The 21,326-nt window shown below is 42.1% G+C and overlaps 2 protein-coding genes across 7 annotated transcripts in view; one reads left to right on the top strand and one right to left on the bottom strand.

Moving 5' to 3' along the window:
- The first annotated feature begins 14,467 nt into the window (after positions 1 to 14,467).
- LOC141258498 (protein FAM200C-like) lies at positions 14,468 to 15,706 on the top strand. Its single transcript, XM_073673488.1, has one exon. It carries the CDS (start codon positions 14,468 to 14,470, stop codon positions 15,704 to 15,706), a length of 1,239 nt encoding a protein of 412 aa, XP_073529589.1.
- Positions 15,707 to 19,167: 3,461 nt separating this feature from the next.
- The window catches only part of PPP2R3A (protein phosphatase 2 regulatory subunit B''alpha), a 211,442-nt gene continuing 209,283 nt past the window's right edge, over positions 19,168 to 21,326 (bottom strand). For all 6 annotated transcript variants that reach the window (XM_073674268.1, XM_073674266.1, XM_073674267.1 and 3 more), the window contains one exon: positions 19,168 to 21,326. This exon is cut by the window's right edge and continues 773 nt beyond it. The gene's annotated coding sequence lies outside the window, so the exon portion shown is untranslated.

Genomic DNA, 21,326 nt, shown 5'->3' with positions numbered 1-21,326 from the left:
CCATTTCTTTGTCTGGTGAGGGTCTGACCCTCACTGGTTGGCAAGCTATCACCTATCCTCTGAACATGTATCTTGCAATGTTGGGGGATAACCTTTTAATAACAACCATCTAGTTTGGAAAGGGGGTATAGTTTACTAGCCCTTTTTTAAAGATTGGCTACAATTATTTTTTTTAATATAGCCTTTGTTTATATACCTCATTACCTTATTGTGCATCCTTCTCTCCCAAACACAATGCTGAACGTACTGTTTTATCTGCCCAGCTCATGCTTTTTAGAAGCTGCTTTGAACTGCTGCTCGAGCAGGAATCTGTACTCAAGCTCTCTCTCCCACCCTCATACAGTGAGTGTTCGGGTGCAGATTCCTGCTCGAGCAGCAGTTCAAAGCAGCTAAAAAGTATGAGCTGGGCAGATAAAACAGTACGTTCAGCATTGTGTTTGGGAGAGAAGGACGCACAATAAGGTAATGAAGTCTATTACACAGACTGATGAAAAATTAAGTTACTCTTTAATGTCCTTACCATTTTAAAGTTTATTTATGGGATTAAATACCTTGAAATGGGTTTCTAGTTGAAGTATTTTATTTCTTTTCAAATGTGACCCTTCTTTAAGAGCTGGGGGATGCATGTGATTTAGACTCTAAATACATGAACTTTTATATTGATCATGTCCAAACCCAGGCTGTTCTTCCTGCACGTGACTATCAAAGCTCCATCACCTCCATTGTTACATCACAATAACAGTATTGATGGTAGGGGGAGTTCTTCTAGATCTTCAGACTCAGGTAAAGCCTTCATGTTGTATAAATTTAGACTTGGAGTATTCTAGATTTCATGGTAGAAATCTTATCATGTCATGTGGCTCGGTGCGCTGTGTTGATCTGGACATTAAATACAACTTGCTTTTCTGTTGCCGTCGGTAGTTTTCCCCTCAGTTTTATATCACTGATATTAGAATGTTATAAATGCAGAAAGTCATTAAATTATTGAGACCCGATGTGGTATTTTAATTGCACAGATGCGATGTTACATTCTATTTATTGTGTCCCTTTTAAAGTATAGTAGATAGCAAAAGAATGATTTATATTCATTTATATTAAAACCCAGTCATCGGTAGAATACAGCAGGGGTATTTAGACTTTTAAAATATAACTTTTACTAGAATAATTAAAATAGACGTAACAAATTGTAAAGCTAAAATATGACAGAGGAGACCATTAAGGTTCACTCTCCAGGCCGTGACTGCGGCTGATGCAAGAGAGCAACAACGGGCAAAAAGTCAACAATGGGGTCAAAACAAATCTCTAATGACCCAATGCCCAAGAATAGCGCCCAATCAATTATACATAGACATAAGCATTTTTCATATACGGGTTAGTAGTATACAGTTGGATAATGAATCACCAACTAGAGAAACGTTTATAAAGGATATAGATGCATGGATTAAGCATGTAGCACTGTAATAGAAAATAAGAAAAATGGAACGTCCTCAGCCATTAGTTGCGGAGTGGTGCTCGTCACTTCACATGAGATTAGTGGAGACAGATATGTATATGTTGCTGGTGGGAGAGCCCAGTCCTGTTTGTGCTACATATTGGGGTCCCCTGATGACTTCAGAAGGAAGAAACGTGTCGGGACGATAGGGCTAGCACAGGGTTAATAGAGCAGTCAGCTGTGGACTGCCCTTGTTAGGGCAGGAGTAAGGGGTGCCAGGTTAGTGCAGACGTTTGAGGGTGACAATAGGTGACTTGTACGCCTTACCTGGCTCCATCGTATCACAGGCGTTACTCCCTCCCCCATCTTGCTGTGACGAGCACCACTCCGCTACTAATGGCTGAGGACTTTCCATTTTTCTTATTTTCTATTAGTTCTCTATGCTTAATCCATGCATCTATATCCTTTTTATAAATGTGTCTCTCTAGTTGGTGATTCATTATCCAACTGTATACTACTAACCTCTATATGAGAAATGCTTATGTCTATGTAAAATTGATTGGGCGCTATTCTTGGACATTGGGTCATTAAAGATTTGTTTTGACCCCATTGTTGACTTTTTGCCCGTTGTTGCTCTCTTGCATCAGCCGCAGTCACGGCCTGGAGAGTGAACCTTAATGGTCTCCTCTGTCATATTTTAGCTTTACAATTTGTTAGGTCTATTTTAATTATTTTAAAATCTATTTAAGGTGAGCTGCGCTTGTGCAGTGCCCAATGAAGGTAGTGGATACCTGCGGCATGTACTACATCCAGCAGTCTGTGCAATCACACCACCCAAGGTTCGGGAGGCTCTGCTGGTCGAGTTGGTTGTGTCTCCATTCGTCAGATTTCTGCATTCTGTCCTTTAGTTAGAAGGGACCCCCAGGGTCATTCACTGTGCACTAGAAGTGGATGTAGGTAATGCTAGTGGTGTAGTCAGGCCCTCGCATGGTTGTCTCTGCAGGTATGTTTCATATATGTCGATACACCACATCTCCACAATCATGTTTTTAGCCCCTGTTCTCACAATATCCTGATGGAGCGACTATCTTGCTGGAAGTCCTTGCTGTTACCAGTGGGTTGGGCTTTTCTCGTTCTGTCTTTGTTGAGGATTAGGAGAAGTTAGCCGACGTTGGTTGCCTCCACGTTCTTGCACAATGTATCTGAATAGGGAAGTTCAGCTTCTGTATTGAACAATGGTTACACCCGTTGCATTATTTTGGCCCAATTTGATGAAAATCTTTAGTCTTTTAGACGATTATGACTCAATCATTTCAATTGTGCTGGACAATGGAGTGTCTTGATGGGAAGAAGTTTGATTAGTAAGTTGGCGAGATGTTCCACCATGAATGGCGTTAACAACTTGAGAAATCTTACGTCCTCTCTGCTTTTTTTAGAAGATGGATTTGGCATGCAGAGAAATGCCTCCATAACACTGTGTGAGTGACACTTTGTCCCTATTTGTCTCGTTTCACCATGTCCTTGTGAATGTCGTCCGGTAGATCTGCTGTGTAGGGAAAAATCAAGGCAAAAAGCCATAGGAAGGTGTAATGTCTGTTCTGTAACAACTCACTCCCCACACAGGTCCCCTCCGCCCCTTCTTACTAATTTTTTTTTTTTTTGGTTTTGCAAGAAGATTTCAAACTATTTTTGATAATGAGAGTACGGGGTGGAATATAATTTAGTAATTCTTGTCATTATTTGCCTGCACTGGCACCTCTGTTTTATTTTTTTTTTTAATTATTAAATATGAGGTTCTGTGATGTCTTATTAAAACCAAATTGTATTTCGTTACGTTTCATGTTGTGGTTTACTGATTTGTTCCAGTTTTTATTTTTTGGGTTCTCCGATTTCCTTACTTGGCTTTTCATAACACCATGAAATGTTTTACCAACAGCTGCCAGTGATATAAAATAAAGGAGTAATGCTCGTCTGCCTCTTTCGTGCTGAAGCTTTCCTAGTTTCTCTTCCAGCAATGACTTACGATCGCTATTGTCTGGGTTAACGACATGCTTTGTCCTAACTTTACATGTGGAAGGCTCGTAGTCTTAAAAGGTTGGGCTGCTCTGCACATTACTACGAAGGCATGTCATTCCCGAATAATCGACTGTAAAGAGAGCGCACAGCACACAAGCTGGGAGCCGGCTGTCAGAGACCACCCAACTCTCCAGAGTGGAGACAGCTGCTTTATTACCACCTCTGCCTTCCTAATCGCTGCATACAGAGAAAGGTGAGTGAGTGTTGTGGACTCAGTGCTTCCTTAACTAACAGCGCATCCTCCTCAAGTCCTTGTAATCATATGATCCCTGTATGCGAGGGAGCAAGAGTAGTATGATAGATTTTTTTTTTCTACATGTTGAAATAACACCAAAAGGAAAATAGTCTGTCAGCGCAGAAAGACTGTTAAAATTAAGTACAGGTGGTAGGTGCACCCTTAGTGGGGCCAAAAATCTAAGTCCACCTTCCCACCTTGCTTGTTTTCCCTCTTCTTCCCCCTTTATTTAACTGACAGCTCTGGCTTTATAGAGCCAGAGAAGGGCAGACACAGATGGGGAAAATAATTATCTTTGGTCGCACCAAGGGTACACCGAGTGACTGTTCTTGGTTTGAACAATCAGTCTGTGCTGGCAGACTCTTTAAAGGGGTTGCAGCCCCTCTGGGACTGCAGCCTTGGCACACTGTCATGATTGGGTGAGTGTATGTATGCTATTTGCTTACTTCCTGTCACACGTTGACTAACCTTATCCGGTTCCTCTCAATAGGACACAATTGAAATAAGCTAGATGGGTTTAGGCTGCACGGGACTGTAAGTAAGCAAATCGCATACATGTGGTCCAGCGCCATCCACCAGTAAAATAATGATAGCGTGCACATTACATACTGTCATGATTTAGCAGGCTCCAGCCACATGCAGACATTTCAGCCTAGCCAACCCCTTTACAAGAAAGCCAATGCTGTTTCTATTTCCTCACCAATGGGGAAAAAAAAAAATCACATTTGATAGACACTGCTCAAAAAAATAAAGGAAACACTTAACAGAATAACTCCAAGTAAATCAAACTTCTGTGAAATCAAACTGTCCACTTAGGAAGCAACACTGATTGACAATCAATTTCACATGCTGGTGTGCAAATGAAATAGACAATAGATGGAAATTATTGGCAATTATCAAGACACCCTCAATAAAGGAGTGGTTCTGCAGGTGGAGACCACATCTCAATGCTTTCTGGCTGATGTTTTGGTCACTTTTGAATGTTGGTTGTGCTTTCACACTCGTGGTAGCATGAGACAGACTCTACAACCCACAGAAGTCACTCAGGTAGTGCAGCTCATCCAGGATGGCACATCAATGCGAGCTGTGGCAAGAAGGTTTGCTGTGTCTGTCAGCGTAGTGGCCAGAGGCTGGAGGCGCTAGCAGGAGACAGGCCAGTACACCAGGAGACGTGGATGGGACAACAACCCAGCAGCAGGACCGCTACCTCCACCTTTGTGCAAGGAGGAACAGGAGGAGCACTGCCAGAGCCCTGCAAAATGACCTCCAGCAGGCCACAAATGTTCATGTGTCTGCACAAATGGTTAAAAACCGACTCCAGGAGGGTGGTATGAGGGCCTGACGTCTACAGATGGGGGTTGTGCTCACAGCCCAACACCGTGCAGGACTCTTGGCATTTGCCACAGAACACCAGGATTGGCAAAGCTGCCACTGGCGCCCTGTGCTCTTCACTGATGAAAGCAGGTTCACACTGAGCACATGTGACAGACGTGACAGAGACTGGAGACGCCGTGGAGAGCGATCTGCCTGCAACATCCTTCAGCATGACCGGTTTGGCAGTGGGTCAGTAATGGTGTGGGGTGGCATTTCTTTGGAGGGCCGCACAGCCCTCCGTGTACTCTCCAGAGGTAGTCTGACTGCCATTAGGTACCGAGATGAGATCCTCAGACCCCTTGTGAGACCATATGCTGGTGCGGTTGGCCCTGGGTTCCTCCTAATGCAGGACAATGCCAGACCTCATGTGGCTGGAGTGTGTCAGCAGTTCCTGCAAGATGAAGGCATTGAAGCTATGGACTGGCCCGCCCGTTCTCCAGACCTGAATCCGATTGAGCACATCTGGGACATCATGTCTCACTCCATCCACCAATGTCACGTTGCACCACAGACTGTCCAGGAGTTGGCGGATGCTTTAGTCCAGGTCTGGGAGGAGTTTCCACAGGAGATCATCCGCAACCTCATCAGGGGCATGCCCAGGCGTTGTAGGGAGGTCATACAGGCACGTGGAGGCCACACACAATACTCAACCTCATCAGGAGCATGCCCAGGCATTGTAGGGAGGTCATACAGGCACGTGGAGGCCACACACAATACTGAGACTCATTTTGACTTGTTTTAAGGACATTACATCAAAGTTGCATCAGCCTGTAGTGTGTTTTTCCACTTTAATTTTGGGGGTGACTCCAAATCCAGGCCTCCATTGGTTAATAAATTTGATTTCCATTGATGATTTTTGTGTGATTTTGTTGTCAGCACATTCAACTTTGTACAGAACAAAGTATTCAATGAGAATATTTCATTCATTCAGATCTAGGATGTGTTAGTTGAGTGTTCCCTTTATTTTTTTGAGCAGTGTATATGAAAACAGTCTGTTTTTCTTTTTCCCCTTTTACATTTTATGATTTCTGTCATAAATATAATTATGAGGGCTCTAATATCACAAAAAAGGCAACAATTATTTGAATAACCAGCGACAAATATCAGAGCTCTTAAGATCACATGTGAACTAGTTGCAGAGAGCTTGTCTCCGGTGCAGGTGTAGAGGTAACCTATGATATTCCGGCTGCCTGAGGCTTTCCCCATAGGGAGTTTACAGTAAACTGTTTGCACAGTGATCTCAATAATAAAACCGTATGGTATACGCTGCAAATTGCAGACTTGTCCTCCATGAGTGACCTGTGCAGATTGCTGCTCATGTTTATGGTGTCTGATCTGCAGGAGGAGCAGAGCAGATATGTAGGTTTGAAGGGACCAGTATGACTTGTATTCTAGTGATATCTCGGGGCTTAGGAGTCCATTGGACGCACCTGTCAGTGATTGAGAGTTATCTGCACACTTGTGTATTTCAGTCTGACCCCAATGCCCAGAGTGACTGTGGATGTGCTGACCAGAGCATACAGCCTCATAGACTTGATGTCAGTCCGGGCTTCGTGCTCCGTATACAGACCGTTAAATGTGCTTATGTGAACCCGACCTTATACAATGAAGACTGCTCATCACTAGGTAGGACTACCACCCTCACCCAGATCAATCTGCTCAGCTCCTCCTGCTCTAGAACATGCAGCTACAGGTCCAGGATAAATGTCAGGATATTTTACCATCTCACATTATATACTGACTGGATGCAACATGTAAGACATTGTTAGAACCTCTGCATTAACAACAGCTTTGTAAAATGTGTTATATTTGATGCTACTACGCAAAGTTTAGGACTTGCAGCTCGATCTCTTGAAAAATATTTCTACTGTCAAACTTCTAAAAATTGTTACGGGGATTCTCAACCCCTTTTTTTTTGCATTAGACTGATTCCCTGTTCCACCCCTCGTTTATTACCTGGAGCACAAGAGTCGGTGACCTGGTGAGGCTGCTCGCGATGTGGACGGCACATCCATTCCATTTAGAATTGTGTTTTTTATTTATTTTACTCCGCTGCTGCTGCCCCCCACATCAGTGCTTATGAAGGAAGGCAACAGGCTCCAACAGCAACGCAGCTGCGTTCCTTCACCCCTACAGTTTTGGATTACCCCTAATCTATCAGTAAGACATAAGCACTGATGTGCTGTTTATACTAATGAGTAATTAATATTGTAAAATAGTATTCCCCATTACCATATTTTTGATAGGGGTGACATGCAGGTATATGTATACATGTGCTGCCTTATTGTGTATTGGCATGGTTATGATTTCATGATATGGAGGAGACAAACACATATGTATTATATTGATATTACCATGAATTATGTCCCGACGGCTTTGCGTCCTTTATTTACATAGCCATTTGCACTGTGCACTTTTTCTTCCATTGCTGTTATTATTTTTTTTAATAAATGAAGATTAATTTCATTAATATATATTGTGGCCTGTGTACATAGATAAACACAATGACACACACACACCTCTGCTCGGCTCCCGTCGTCCAGCTCCTCTCCGGTGCAGGGTGCACTGCCTGATATCACGGTAGCAGACACTGCTGCGCACAGGGCCATGTCTCCTAGCTGTGAAGCGGCCGGGCCAGCACACAAGTTTACAGGGGCAGCGCTGGCCCGGCCGAAAGAAGCAGGGGCCCTTTATTAACAAACCATTGTCTATAAATCAGATCAGTAAGTACTATTAGGTGGTTGTGAATTTTTTTTTTTTTTTTTTTATGGATTCTTGGTTGGGTTTTCAGGCTTCTCAGTGGCTTTAATATTCTCTTCCACTATTATAATCTATTACGATGATCTGCAGCTTCACAAGACAAGATTTCATTCTTGCGCTGAGTGTTTCCTACTGATATACTTGAAGTGCCAGCTTTCAATGTACTTTATGACCCCTGAAGATTAAAGTCCTTCATTTTATTTTATTACTATGTCATTTAGGGAAACGTCCCTCCCCAATACACTTAGATTTTTGCTGCAGCTGATTTATTTTGACCGTTTTATTTCTGAGCCTTAATTACTAAAAAGGGTTATTCCTCCTTAAAACCAAAAAAAATGTTATCCCCAGAATAAAGCTCTGCCGCCCCTTCTTAAATGGAGCGGGGGTGGGCATGCTTGGCGTCTAAGGGACTGCCGAAAATAGCCGAGCATGCTCACCTTCACTCCAACAGTCAGCAGAGCCACCTCTGGCTCTCTGGGGTCCCAATAGTCACAGCCCCAGAGATCAGCAAATTAACTCTCCTATGGATCCTGGGATAATTTGTCATACCATTCTGGTAAAACGCCCCCCCATGCTGGTATGACGTCGCCCATGCTGGGCCCCTTCCGTTCTTCAGCATATTTTAGAAAGGAACAAACGATTCTTACCTTTCTCCGCTCCCACACCGCATGGCGTTCTCTTCGTAGCTGGGGCAGGAGCTGGCAGCAGACTTTGGCATGCTGCTACGGGCAGCGCATGACGTCACTGCATTGCGCCATGTGTCACTGGCATGCTGATGGCAGCTGACGGCCTCTGATTGGCCGCCGGCGTGTGTTGCAGTAGAGAGAACTTATATCCGTGGTACAATGGCGCAGAAGTGCACATGCTCAACCGCTTCTCCTTTCCCTGTTGTGTTGTTGAGAGTTGTGCTCAGCTTTTTCCGGCAGTTCCATAGACAATGAATGGAGCAGCGGCAAGCAGCTTAACCCCATAATGCTCAGTGATGGGTTTCCATTCCTGCTCCTTGCCGTGTTATGCCAGTCCTGACTTTGAACTGTCACTGCGTGTCAACACACAGTGACAGTTCAGTGCCAACAGCTGAGTTGCACGGGAAGAGGTGCGGGAGATCCATGTCGTCGGTCCCCGCACCTAGAGCGCTGTGATCGATCAGTCAATCTGGTTGACGGATCACAGCATGATCGCGCAGGAGATGCTGAATGCTGCTGCGTTCAGATCGGCACCCCCACGACGTCACTGCGGGGGCCCAACCATTGCCGTTGTGAATCAGGGTCGTCATGACGACCCCCGGGTCATCAAGCTAAGGAAATCTTCTAAGACCATGCATGGTCTCAGAAGTATTCTTTACAGGTATAAAGCACTGCAATGTATTATATCTGTGAAAAAAGTGAAAGTTCCATAGAGGGACTAAGTAAAAAAAAAATTAAAAAATTTTTTGGGGAAAAATAAAAATTACACTAAAACACACATTTATGTAAAAAAAAAAAATGAAGAAAAAAAGTACATATTTGGTATCGCCCATCCAGAACAACCCGATCTATAAAAGTCTCACACTAGTTAACCCCTTCAGTGAATGCCGTAAAAAAAAAAAAAACTTCGCAAACTATGGTTCATCATTATACCGCTGAGAAAAAGTGGAATAAAAGGCAATCAAAAAGACGAATATAAATAAAAATAGTATAGCTGAAAAACATCATCTTGTCCAGCAAAAAACAAGCCACCATACAGCTCCATCAACCGAAAAATAAAAAAGTTATAGCTCTCAGAATAAAACAATGCAAAAAATTATTTTTTCTAAAAAAGTTTTTGTGTAAAAGCGCCAAAACATAAAAAATGTGGTAGCGCTGTAATCGTACTGACCCAAACAATAAAGTTGTCTTCTCACTTTTTCACCACATGCGAAATTGCATTAAAAAAAAAAAAATTCCTGAATTGCTGTTTTTTGTTCATTCTGCCTCCACAAAAATCGGAATAGAAAGTGATCAAAAAATGTCATGTGCCCGATAATGGTACCTATAAAAACGTCAACTCATCCTGCAAAAAAAAAAAGTCCTCACATGACTGTCGGCAGAAATATGGCGATGCAAAAACTAGTTTTTGCAATAAAAAGCATCTTTTAGTGTGTGACAGCAGCCAAACATAAAAACCTGATATAAATCTGGTATCGCTGTAATCGCACCGACCCGAAGAATAAAGTCATCTAATCACTTACACTGAATAAGGAATGGTGTAAAAAATAAATAAAACCAATTCTTCACCTGCTGTTGATTTGTTCATTCTGCCTCCCAAAGATCGCAGTAAGGCTCGGCGCACATTTATTCTGCGCTCTGTGCTGAGCACTTACACCGGAGTTTCCTTGTAAATCTCCGAAATACGTGATTCAGATGGAACCCCCAGCGGAAGATTCCCTATAATGAGATCGATGGAGACACAGTGGATGCTGTCTGGCCTTTAATCCGATGGTGTCAGTCTTATTAGACGTGCATAAAAGCGTGGCCTGCCACAGTTTTGTGCATTTCTGAAAAGAAGGACACCGCTAAACAGAGGCCTGACAGAGTCCAGAGTAACTCTGCTGCCTAATTATAGTAATGGATCCCTCCAGTGTTTCATCTGAATCACGTCACGCAGAGATTTAGATGGAAACCCCGGTGTAAGTGCTCAACGTAGAGTGCAAGATAAATGTGATCACAAACGTTATGTAAAATATTCCCAATAAAAAGCTTCAACTCAATCCACAAAAAAAAAAAAAAGCAAGTCCCCACTCAGGTCCATCATCTGTTAACAGAAATATAGTGGGATTCCACGTTACTGGTAGCACAAAGGCTCTGGAAAATGGCCTTTGCCCCCCACCTCCCAAAAGAAATTCATCAAATTCTGCGCTCCCAAATCCAAATGCCCCCCTCCCTTCTGAGCCCCAGTGTGCCTAAACCACATTTAGCATCCACATGTTTGGCAGGGGTATCATTTCCAAAATGGGGTCATTTGATGGGGGATTCTGCTCTTCTAGCATGTGGGGGCCTTGTATATGGAGTCTGCAAACTATTCTAGGAAAAATCTGTGCTCCAGGAGGCAAATAGTGCTATGTCCCTCCCGAGTCTCGCAGTACTGCACAGCCATATATGGTGTATTTCTACATTCAGCAGAAATTATGAGACCGATTTTGGTGCCATTTTTACCCATTTTCCCTTGTGAAAATGTAAAATCTGGGGCCAAAACTTTTTTTTTGTGGTAAAAATGTAATTATTTTTTCTTCACTACCCAATGGTATAAAATTCTGTAAACCACCCGTGGTGTCAATATGATCACTGCACCCCTAGATGAATTCAATGAGAGGTGTAGTTTGTAAAATGACCACTTATGGGGGGTTCTGCTGTTCTGACACCTCAGGGGCTCTGCCAATGTGACATGGCACCCTCAATCCATTCCAGCAAAATCTGAATTCCAATATGGTGCTTTTTCACTTCTGAGCTTTGCACTGTGCCTCAAAAGAAGTTTTCCCCCACACATGGGGTATTGGCAAATTCAGGAGAAGTTGCACAACAAATTTAGGGGTCCATTTTCTCCTGTTACTCTTGTGAAAATAAAACATTTGAGGCTAAAAGAAAATTTTTGTGGAAAAAATGTGTTTTGTTATTCTCATGGCTCTATGTTATAAACTTCTGTGAAGCACTTGGGTGTTCAAAGTGCTCACCACACATCTAGATAAGTTCCCTGAGGGGTGTAGTTTCCAAAATGGGGTCACTTGCGGGGGGTTTCCACTGTTTAGGCACATCAGGGGCTCTCCAAACGTGACATGGCGTCAGCTATCTATTCCAGACAATTTTGCGTTCAAAAAGTCAAATGGTGCTCCTTCCCTTCCAAGCCCTGCTGTGTGCCCAAATAGGTCCACTTTCTCCTGTTACCCTTGTGAAAGTAAAAAAAAATGTGTCTTAAGTAAAAGTTTTCTGGGAAAAAAAAAAGTTAAATGTTCATTTTTTTCCTTCCACATTGCTTCAGTTCCTGTGAAGCACGTGAAGGGTTAATAAGCTTCTTGAATGTGGTTTTGAGCACCTTGAGGGGTGCAGTTTTTAGAATGGTGTCACTTTTGGGTATTTTCTGTCATGTAGATCCCTCAAAGTGACTTCAAATGTGATGTGGTCCCTAAAAAAATGGTTTTGTAAATTTTGTTGGAAAAATGAGAAATCGCTGGTCAACTTTTAACCCTTATAAATTCCTAACCCCCAAAAAAAAATCATGTTTCAAAAATTGTTCTGATGTAAAGTAGATATAAGGGAAAATATTATTTATTAACTATGGTATATGACATATCTCTCTGGTTTAATGGCATAAGAATTCAAAGTTTGAAAATTGTGAAATGTTTACATTTTTTTTTCCCAAATTTCAGATTTTTTTCACAAATAAGCGCAAGTTATAGCGAAGAAATTTTTACCACTATCATGAAGTGCAATATGTCACGAAAAAACAAAATCTCAGAATCAGGGGGATCCGTTGAAGTTTTCCAGAGTAATTACCTCATAAAGTGACAGTGGTCAGAATTCAAAAAATTGGCCCGGTCATTGACCCAGAAAGTGGTTCCGTCCTTGAGGGGTTAATTTTGTAACAAAAACGTTAACTTTCTGCTCTTTTTCAAGAGGTTTACAAAAAAAAACAGTATATTGGCCATTAAAGAATTACAGCCATTTTTATTTTTTCTTAGTTCCTCTAATTTAACAGGCTCCAAAGTAATAGTACAATTAACCGATGAGGCTGGAGGACAACCCGGGCTTTTCATGGGTGACACCGATAGAAAATAGACATTTCCGTGATTCTTTTGAGGACACATGAACAGCCCCATAAACTATACTGGGTAAGTTTTCTATCCACTATTCGTGGACTGTGGATGACTGGATGAAAGTCATATTCAGTGATAAATCGTGAATCTGCATTGGGCAAGGTGATGATGCTGGAACTTTTGTTTGGTGCCGTTCCAATGAGATTTATAAAGATGACTGCATGAAGAGAACATGCAAATTTCCACAGTCATTGATGATATGGGTCTGCATGTCAGGTAAATGCACTGGAGAGATGGCTGTCATTACATCTTCAATAAATGCCCAAGTTTACATTGATATTTTGGACAGTTTTCTTATCCCATCAACTGAAAGGATGTTTGGGGATGATGACATCATTTTTCAAGATGATAATGCATCCTGCCATAGAGCAAAAACTGTGAAAACATTCCTTGAAAGAAGACACAAAAGGTCAATGTCATGGCCTGCAAATAGTCCGGATCTCAATCCAATTGAAAATCTTTGGTGGAAGTTGAAGAAAATGGTCCATGACAAGGCTCCAACCTGCAAAGCTGATCTGGCAACAGCAATCAGAGAAAGTTGGAGCCAGATTGATGAAGAGTACTGTTTGTCACTCATTAAGTCCATGCCTCAGAGACTGCAAGCTGTTATTAAAGCCAGAGGTGGAGCAACAAAATACTAGTGATGTATTGGAGAGTTCTTTTGTGTGTTTGTTTTACATGATTCCATAATTTTTTCCTCAGAATTGAGTGATTCCATAATTTTTTCCCTCTGCTTGGTCTGAAAAAAATTATCCTTACTGAGTACCACATTTTTTATCTTGATTTCTTTTAGTGTTTCTTAAAGCCCTAAAGTTGCCATTTGAAATGACTTTTGTTTTGTGCCATGTCTGTGATCTGCTTTTTTTCAACAACATTAAACAACTGAATGAACATCCTCCGAGCCCGGTGATTCCATAATTTTTACCAGGGGTTGTATGTTCTCCCCGTGTTTGCTGGGATTTCCTCTCACACTACAAAGACATACTGATAGGGAATTTAGACTGTGAGCCCCAATGGGGACAGTGATGATATTGGTAAAAGGCTGCACTAAGAAAAGCATGATAAAAGTAATAACAACATGCTCTAAAGTCAACTCCTCTCACTCATGTTGATGGTGGCTTTCTGGCTAGACCAAGTTCGACTGACTGATCCGGGTACAATATAAAATAGTCTCCATGATGAAAAACATCTGAGAATATGGTTCACAACACTGATGACGATGTTGAAGACAGCAGGTTCTCCGATCTTGGTAAATCAATTCTGTGTTCAGGAAAATACGGAGTAATAACTTAACAAGTTACGGCAGGTTCACCTCTGAGATAATTTGCTAAATCATTGTATTTTTAGGAGAACGTTAAATTCCCTTTTACAACCATTGAGAAGATCAAACAGCTCCAAGGCTGCCGACTGATAGCAGGGAGGCCACAGAAAAATATACAATAGATGACAAAATGACTAATACCGTCATAATGAACAAGTGCTATTTAAAGAGTTACATTTTTTTTAAATTAAAATTACTGATCAGTCTTTGCAAAGTAATGAATCTTTAGGACAGTGGTTCTTAACCGGGGTTCTATCGAACCCTAGGGGTTCGGTGAGTCGGTCTCAGGGGTTCGGCGGAGCCTCCGCCACGGAGGTCAAGACACACCCGACTCATTAAGTAAATTCGTGATGACACGCCCCACTTGGCTGCAGATGATCACGTTACATTAATTGGCCAATCAGTGCTACGGGGAATTTAGTGTGCTCAGTAATCCATACTATGTCGAGCAAAAAAAGAAAGTGGTCGGACGAATATGTACAACATGGATTCACATGCATCACGGAACGTGATGGGAGTCAGCGTCCTATCTGCATGACTTGCAATGCCAAGTGGAGCAACTCTAGTCTCGCACCGGCAAAACTGAAGGAACACTTCTTGAAGCTGCATGGAGATGGGGAATACAAGAACACAACACTTGCTAAATTCAAGGTGAAAAGAGCCAGATTCGATGAAAGGACCACTCTGCCTGCTCTTGGATTTGTACCTGTGAACAAACCGATCCTCACCGCATCGTACGAAGTTGCTTACCTGATCGCAAAGCAGGGCAAGCCGCACACCATCGGTGAAACACTCATAAAACCAGCAGCGTTAAAGATGGCGAATCTGATACTCGGAACAGCGGCCGAAGGTAAATTATCCCAAATTCCTCTTTCAAATGACACCATCAGTGACAGAATAGAGTGCATGAGTAAAGACATCTTGGCTCAAGTAGTCGCAGATCTAATTTCAAGTCCGGCCAAACTCAGCCTTCAACTCAACGAGACCACAGACGTTTCTAATCTAAGCCAGCTTGCTGTTTTCGTGCGCTATGTGAAAGACAACATGATAAAAGAAGAGTTTTTATTTTGTAAGCCTCTTACAACAACAACTAAGGCAGCCGATGTGAAGAAGCTTGTGGATGACTTCCTCAGAGACAACAATCTTTCATGGGATATGGTTTCTGCAGTTTGTACGGACGGAGCTCCAGTCATGCTGGGAAGAAAGTCTGGTTTTGGTGCGCTAGTAAAAGCCGATGCACCACACATCATTGTTACGCATTGTAATCTGCACAGGCATGCGTTGGCAACAAAAACCTTGCCTCCAAAAATGGCAGAAGTATTAAAAACTGTAGTGGAATGTGTGAACTATGTGCTAAATAGTGCTCTGAGGCACCGCATCTTCAGTGAGCTGTGTAAAGAAATAGGCTCTGAATTCGAGGTACTCCTGTACCATTCTAATGTTCGGTGGTTATCCCGGGGACAGGTGCTGAATCGTGTTTTTGCCATGTGTGTGGAATTAGCCCTGTTTTTGCAAGAGCACCAACATTGTCATGCAGATTGCTTCAAAAATCCTGAGCTCATTCTCATTTTAGCGTACAGGACTGATATAGTTGCAGCTCTAAATCAACTCAATCAGCAGATGCAGGGTGGTGGAGTCAACATCATAGAAGCAGAAGAAAACCTGAAGGCTTTTTTTTAAAAAAAAACTACCGTTATGGAAATTACGAACAGAGAACAATAACTTCGCAAACTTTCCCCGTCTGGACAACTGTGTAAGATCGAAGATGTGTCTGGAATCGGAGACATTTCTGTATCCATGGAACTGAAGCAAACAATTGCCACGCACTTAGATGAGCTTGCAAAGTCTCTCGACGGATATTTCCCTACAAGAGAGTCATATCCAGCATGGGTGAGACAGCCGTTCACGTTTGCTCTTGAGACAGCAGATGTCAATTATGAATACCTCGACGAAATCATTGAAATTCAGCAGAGCCAGGTTCAACAGCAACTCTTCAGAACAACAACACTCTCAATGTTTTGGTGTCGACAGTTGGAAAAGTACCCAATTATTGCTAAGAAAGCCCTGGAATTTTTTATACCATTTGTTACAACATATCTCTGCGAACAATCCTTTTCGAGGATGCTGGACATAAAAACAAAGAAAAGGAACAGACTTTGCTGTGAAAAATGACATGAGAGTAGCACTTGCCAAGGTGAAGCCACGCATATCTGAGCTGGTCTCTCAAAAACAACAGCAGAAGTCACACTGATTTGCAGGTATGTAATTTGTTGTGAGTTCATGCACTGTGTTGGTTTTGTTCTTTGATCAAGGTGATGTTCATGCACGGTTCATTTTGTGTACCAGTAAAAAAACATATACCTATGTCTTGAATTTGGAAAAAAATCATATTTGATTTATCACTAAAGAAGGGTCCGGTGAATGTGCATTTGAAACTGGTGGGTTCGGTACCTCAAACAAGGTTAAGAACCACTGCTTTAGGATATACTCAATTACATTATCGTGATTCCTTTTCTCTAGTGTTGAGCGAGTATGTTCTGTCCGAGTATGCTCGGGCCAAGCTCCGAGTATTTACAGCTGTTCGGTGATATGGTTGAATCGCTCCCGTGTGCATGATTTGCAACTGTTTGACAGTTTTATTACATGTGCGGAATGTGTGAGGCTGTGTGCACACGATGCGTTTTTAATGCGTTTCCGTGGCGTTTTTGCAGCTGCGGAAACGCATTAAAAACGCATGGTAGAAGGGCAGCAATGTTCCCCAATGGAAATCCGCATGTGCTGTGCCCATGCTGCGGATTTTTCCGCAGTGTTTATGCTGCGCTCAAAAATCCGCAGCATGTCCATTAATTTTGCGGAAACGCGGTGTTTTCGCCATTGACTTGCATTAGAATGCGCCAATACTGCAAGACTGCATTTGTACTTGCGTTATTGGCGCGTTCTAATGTGCGGATGGTACCCAAGTGTGGAGAAGATGAGAATCTCCTCCACACCCAGGTACCATAAAAAAGCTGTAAAAACAAGAATAAAATAAAAAATAAATGTATACTTACCTTTTGTCGGCCCGTGCACCGCTCCTGCTTGGTTCCCGACACTTTGCAGTGAGTTGAAGGACCTGCGCTGACGTCAGAGTCATGTGACGCTGACGTCGGCAGGTCTTTCAATTCACTGTTGCCGGCAAGGGAGAACGGAGTGAGCGGGACACCGGGGGCCATCGGAGGGTAAGTATACATTTATTTTTTTATTTTTACCACTCTCTCGGGTCACACTATATAAATCCATGCTGTTTGCATGGATTTATATAGTGTGACCTAGTTGTCACAAGCACAAGTGATGCTAATCGCTTGGAAAGCGCTTGTCAATCCGCATGCAGAAATGCAAGTGAAGAAAGCTTCACATCCGCTTGTATCTGGCAGGAAAACGCATGTACAATCCGCATGCGTTTTTTTCTGTCAGGGAGATGCAGAAACGCTCAGGAAAAAATCCTGAGCACTTCTGCATCGTGTGCACATAGCCTAAGAAATAGACATTCCTCACATGTAATAAAACTGTCAAACAGTCGCAAATCATGCACACGGGAGTGATTCAACCATATCACCGAGCAGCTATAAATACTCGGAGCTCGGCCCGAGCATACTCGGTGAAAGGGTTAATAGAACATACTCGCTCAACACTACTTTTCTCCCAAACTCAATGCTGAATGGGGAATCTCAACTGCTTTGTTCACCTATTTTAGAGTAGCCACTTTGTACTGCAGTATGAGCTTCTCTGCTCCTTTCCCTCATGCTCAGACACCATTTACACACTCTTTCCCTGAGCATGACAGACAGGAGCAGTGAATACAGAGTAAGGATATTTGCTAGACCTGTAGTTCAAAACAGCTGCTCTAAAGTGCATGAGCAAGGCAGCAGAAACAGCCTTTTCAGCAGGGAGTTTGGAAGAAGAGGAAGAAAGAAAGTTTGGAGTTTGGAAGAAGAGGAAGTAAGATTAGATACCAAGACTCAGAACTTTCCAAGAACTAATCAATAAAAGAAAATTGTTAGTTACACTAAGTCACTCTCTTATTAATTAACCACATATATAAATGAATCTTTACTGCAAGGGCTTATAAGCACCCCCCACTTGGAAATATTAAACAGTTGTGTCCCACTACCATCCATAAGGACGGCAATCAAGAAGGATGGGAAAACCGAAAAATTACATGTCAAACTATGTTCAATAGTCTGGTTTTAAGAGCCAAAATACTACCTCCCTGCATTCATGTGTCATATCTTATGTAATATGAAGGGTGGAAGGTAACAGCTAAGTGCTATGTGTTAGGCTGGATTCAGACAGGAATATGAAAAATTGTTTTTTTTTGTTTTTTTCTTCTTCTTCTTAATCCTGTGGATTTTCTGAAGGGCAAAATATGCAAAAAATAAAAATAAAACTGGGACAATTTGATGCATATTTAATTGTGGAAATGCTGCAAATTTGCAGCCATCAGAAATCTGCAGTGATAATATGCAGCAAAAGTTGGGAAGGCATCACCATCCCCAGTGATGACCAAATTGTGCCGTAGCTTTTTAGCACACTGCATGTATAAGATTTCTTAAAATCTCATTCACTTTGCTGCTTCCCTAATACACAGATTTTCCACATGCAAATCTGCTGCAGATCAGACCCTTTGTGAAGTTAGGAGTTTCACTGCAAATCACGGTCCAAGTACGGACTGGCCACAGAACTCCTGAGCTGCACTCAACCGACCCATATATACCTATAAAGGATGTGAAATTTGGGTCAGGAGACCCTTGGCCGATCCGTATATCCCGATCTGCACTTGGACTGTGATTTGATGATGTGTTAAAAAGATCAGTAGGTTGGGAAATTCAATCTTCCATACCCGCACAAACATGTTTTTGAGACAGGTCTAGTCTGTGCAGCTGGGCCGGGGATCATAACCATATCTGCAATGCTACTTTTTGCCTGAAATATGTCATACATGAGCATTTTAGAAGCATGAAACTGCGTCAAATCGTAAGAAGTAACGAATAATGTGGATGAGACTAACACACACAGGTCCAATCTCCAGCCAACCATGAGTTGTGAATGTATGTCACCCAATAATGGTGCAAGTGATGGTTGATCATGCAGCACTACCAGCGTTGGGTACCACTCACTTTTAATATATACACTACTTACAAAACTAAAACTCTGAAATTGATATATTTGTCTACAAAGAGTGAAGGCACATCCCAGGAAGGATCAAACAAAATAACAGACATGGCAGACAGAGGGAGAGAGATGAGATGGATGGTGTAAAATACTCTAAAAGTGATTTATACACTACAGTATTAGACCAAAAGTGACATTTTACCTAGTGGCGGAGCATTCTGGGACACACTGCTAGTCTTACCGGGACACACTGCTAGTCTACACTGGATGCGACAGCAGAAATTCTCCAGAGCACGGCTCACTGATGGAGATTATATGCAAAATACATCTTAATATACATTACTCAATTCATTAGATAAGACTCAGTAAGGCAGCTGTTTCCTCATCACACAAATTGATCAGCCATCACTAGTTAGCTATGGCAGCAAAGAGTTAAAGGGAATATGTCAGCAGCTTTTTGATCTCTACCCCACCCCAGCTGACTGTGCCCCCTCTGTGCATTCTGTGTCCTTATTAGCACAATCAGATGCTGGATTTTATTAAAAGGAGATCGCTTATAGCACATACTGCAATGCCGAAGCATTGCAATATATTGGAATAATTGTGGTCTCATATGGAGCTCAGCGACCACTACATCAGCAGTGGGGGGAGCTCAGCTCCTAAGGTGGCTGATAGCTGGCATCTACCACATGTGGAGCAGACTCAACTCCTGAGCCTGCCGTATACATCCTGACCTGCTCCATGAGGCATTAAGGAGCTTACCAAGAATCCATCAGTGAGCCAATTCTGACAGAAAAAGACCAACAGACATATTACATCTCCCTGAGCTCCTCTGGTCTAGCTTATGGCCACAAAGGAGAGATGAACTTTAATGTGGTCATAATTAAGCAGATAAGTGCAGTAGAAGACAGATAAGAGTTACCAACTCCTTGTCAGAAGAAGCTCACTGATGGATTCTTAGTTGACTGATTCTGCAGCAAGCAATAGACAGTGTAGTATAGAATGATTTTAATCTAGAATGCATGTATTTAAACTAGTTTTCTCAAAATCATAAAGGGGTAAAATTGCAAAATGCTTGTAAAAACAAGCAGCTTGGCAATTTACCTCTTATTAAAATTAAGAATCTTTAATTCTATAGATTGTTGCCCATGTTACTGGCCACCGCTGCAGTCTATCCAGGGTAACTGGTCTCCTTTTCTTTAAGGGGTGGTCAGGAAGCGCTGCACTCCTGAAGAAAGATCTTGAGACAACTCCTTTAAGTTAAAAAGAAAAAAAAAATTAAGTTGTTCATATCCTTTATTCCCCCATGCTGTATGATAATTACTCTTTTGAAGTCAAGGAGGTGGAGAAACTAGGGAAGGAATAAAGCTTTCTGTGCCCTAATTCTGCGGAATCAGGCTTAATCGACATTCATGTGAACAAGACTGATGACATAACCAGACCCCAAAAAAGCCATATTGTTCGGGATTAGGGTGCAGCCATTCTGACATCCCAACATTTTTGACTGCAGAGGTTTTTTATTTGTTTTTGTTTTTTAAGGACCCCTAGAGAAAGCATAGGAAGTGTTAAGCGAGTTTGTGATAAACCAAAACGCTGCTGAGAGTTTCCCTTTAAATCTTGAACTTTCTAACTAGTATTTTACCACTTTGAAGGGGGCATATGGATGTCGCAGAGCAGAGTTTGTCAATGATAGCAGTTGAGGAGTATTTTCTCAAACACACAATGTGTTTCGCCGTTAATACATTGTCAGGGGCTTCACCTTAGAAACGAAAAGGGACTGAAAAAAAACAAAACGGTGTGGTTCAAGTTAGTAAAAATTGGGTTTCAACACATTAAAGTGACCAGAGTGGAAAGCAACTGAAAAATGTGTCTCCTGCACTGGAGCGTTAAACAGTAGCCCACCTATTTAAAGGGGCTGTCCTATGAGAATAAACCCTATCCGTATAACAGATTAGCACACATGGACCTCATAGAGGATGTCATGTGCGAACTCCGCAGGTGACGATCAGCGAGCTCTGCTCTGCTACATCTGTATACTGTCTCCAATCCTGTTTTTCAGTAGCAGTCCACGTCCGTGTCCCAGAATGCTTTGCCAGTTTCTTCATTGTAATAATTTTGGATAATTATTCCTTTATGTTCCTTTTTTTAT

Source organism: Phyllobates terribilis, unplaced genomic scaffold (assembly GCF_046119375.1).
Source record: "Phyllobates terribilis strain yellow unplaced genomic scaffold, ASM4611937v1 Scaffold_3__8_contigs__length_932513732, whole genome shotgun sequence".
Lineage (NCBI taxonomy): Eukaryota > Metazoa > Chordata > Amphibia > Anura > Dendrobatidae > Phyllobates > Phyllobates terribilis.
Note: the sequence above shows the minus strand (reverse complement) of the source record. Positions and strands in the feature narration are given on the sequence as shown.

Bases quoted from the DNA above. Each gene is read 5' to 3' on its own strand.
- LOC141258498 (XM_073673488.1), top strand. From the start codon at position 14,468: ATGTCGAGCAAAAAAAGAAAGTGGTCGGACGAATATGTACAACATGGA.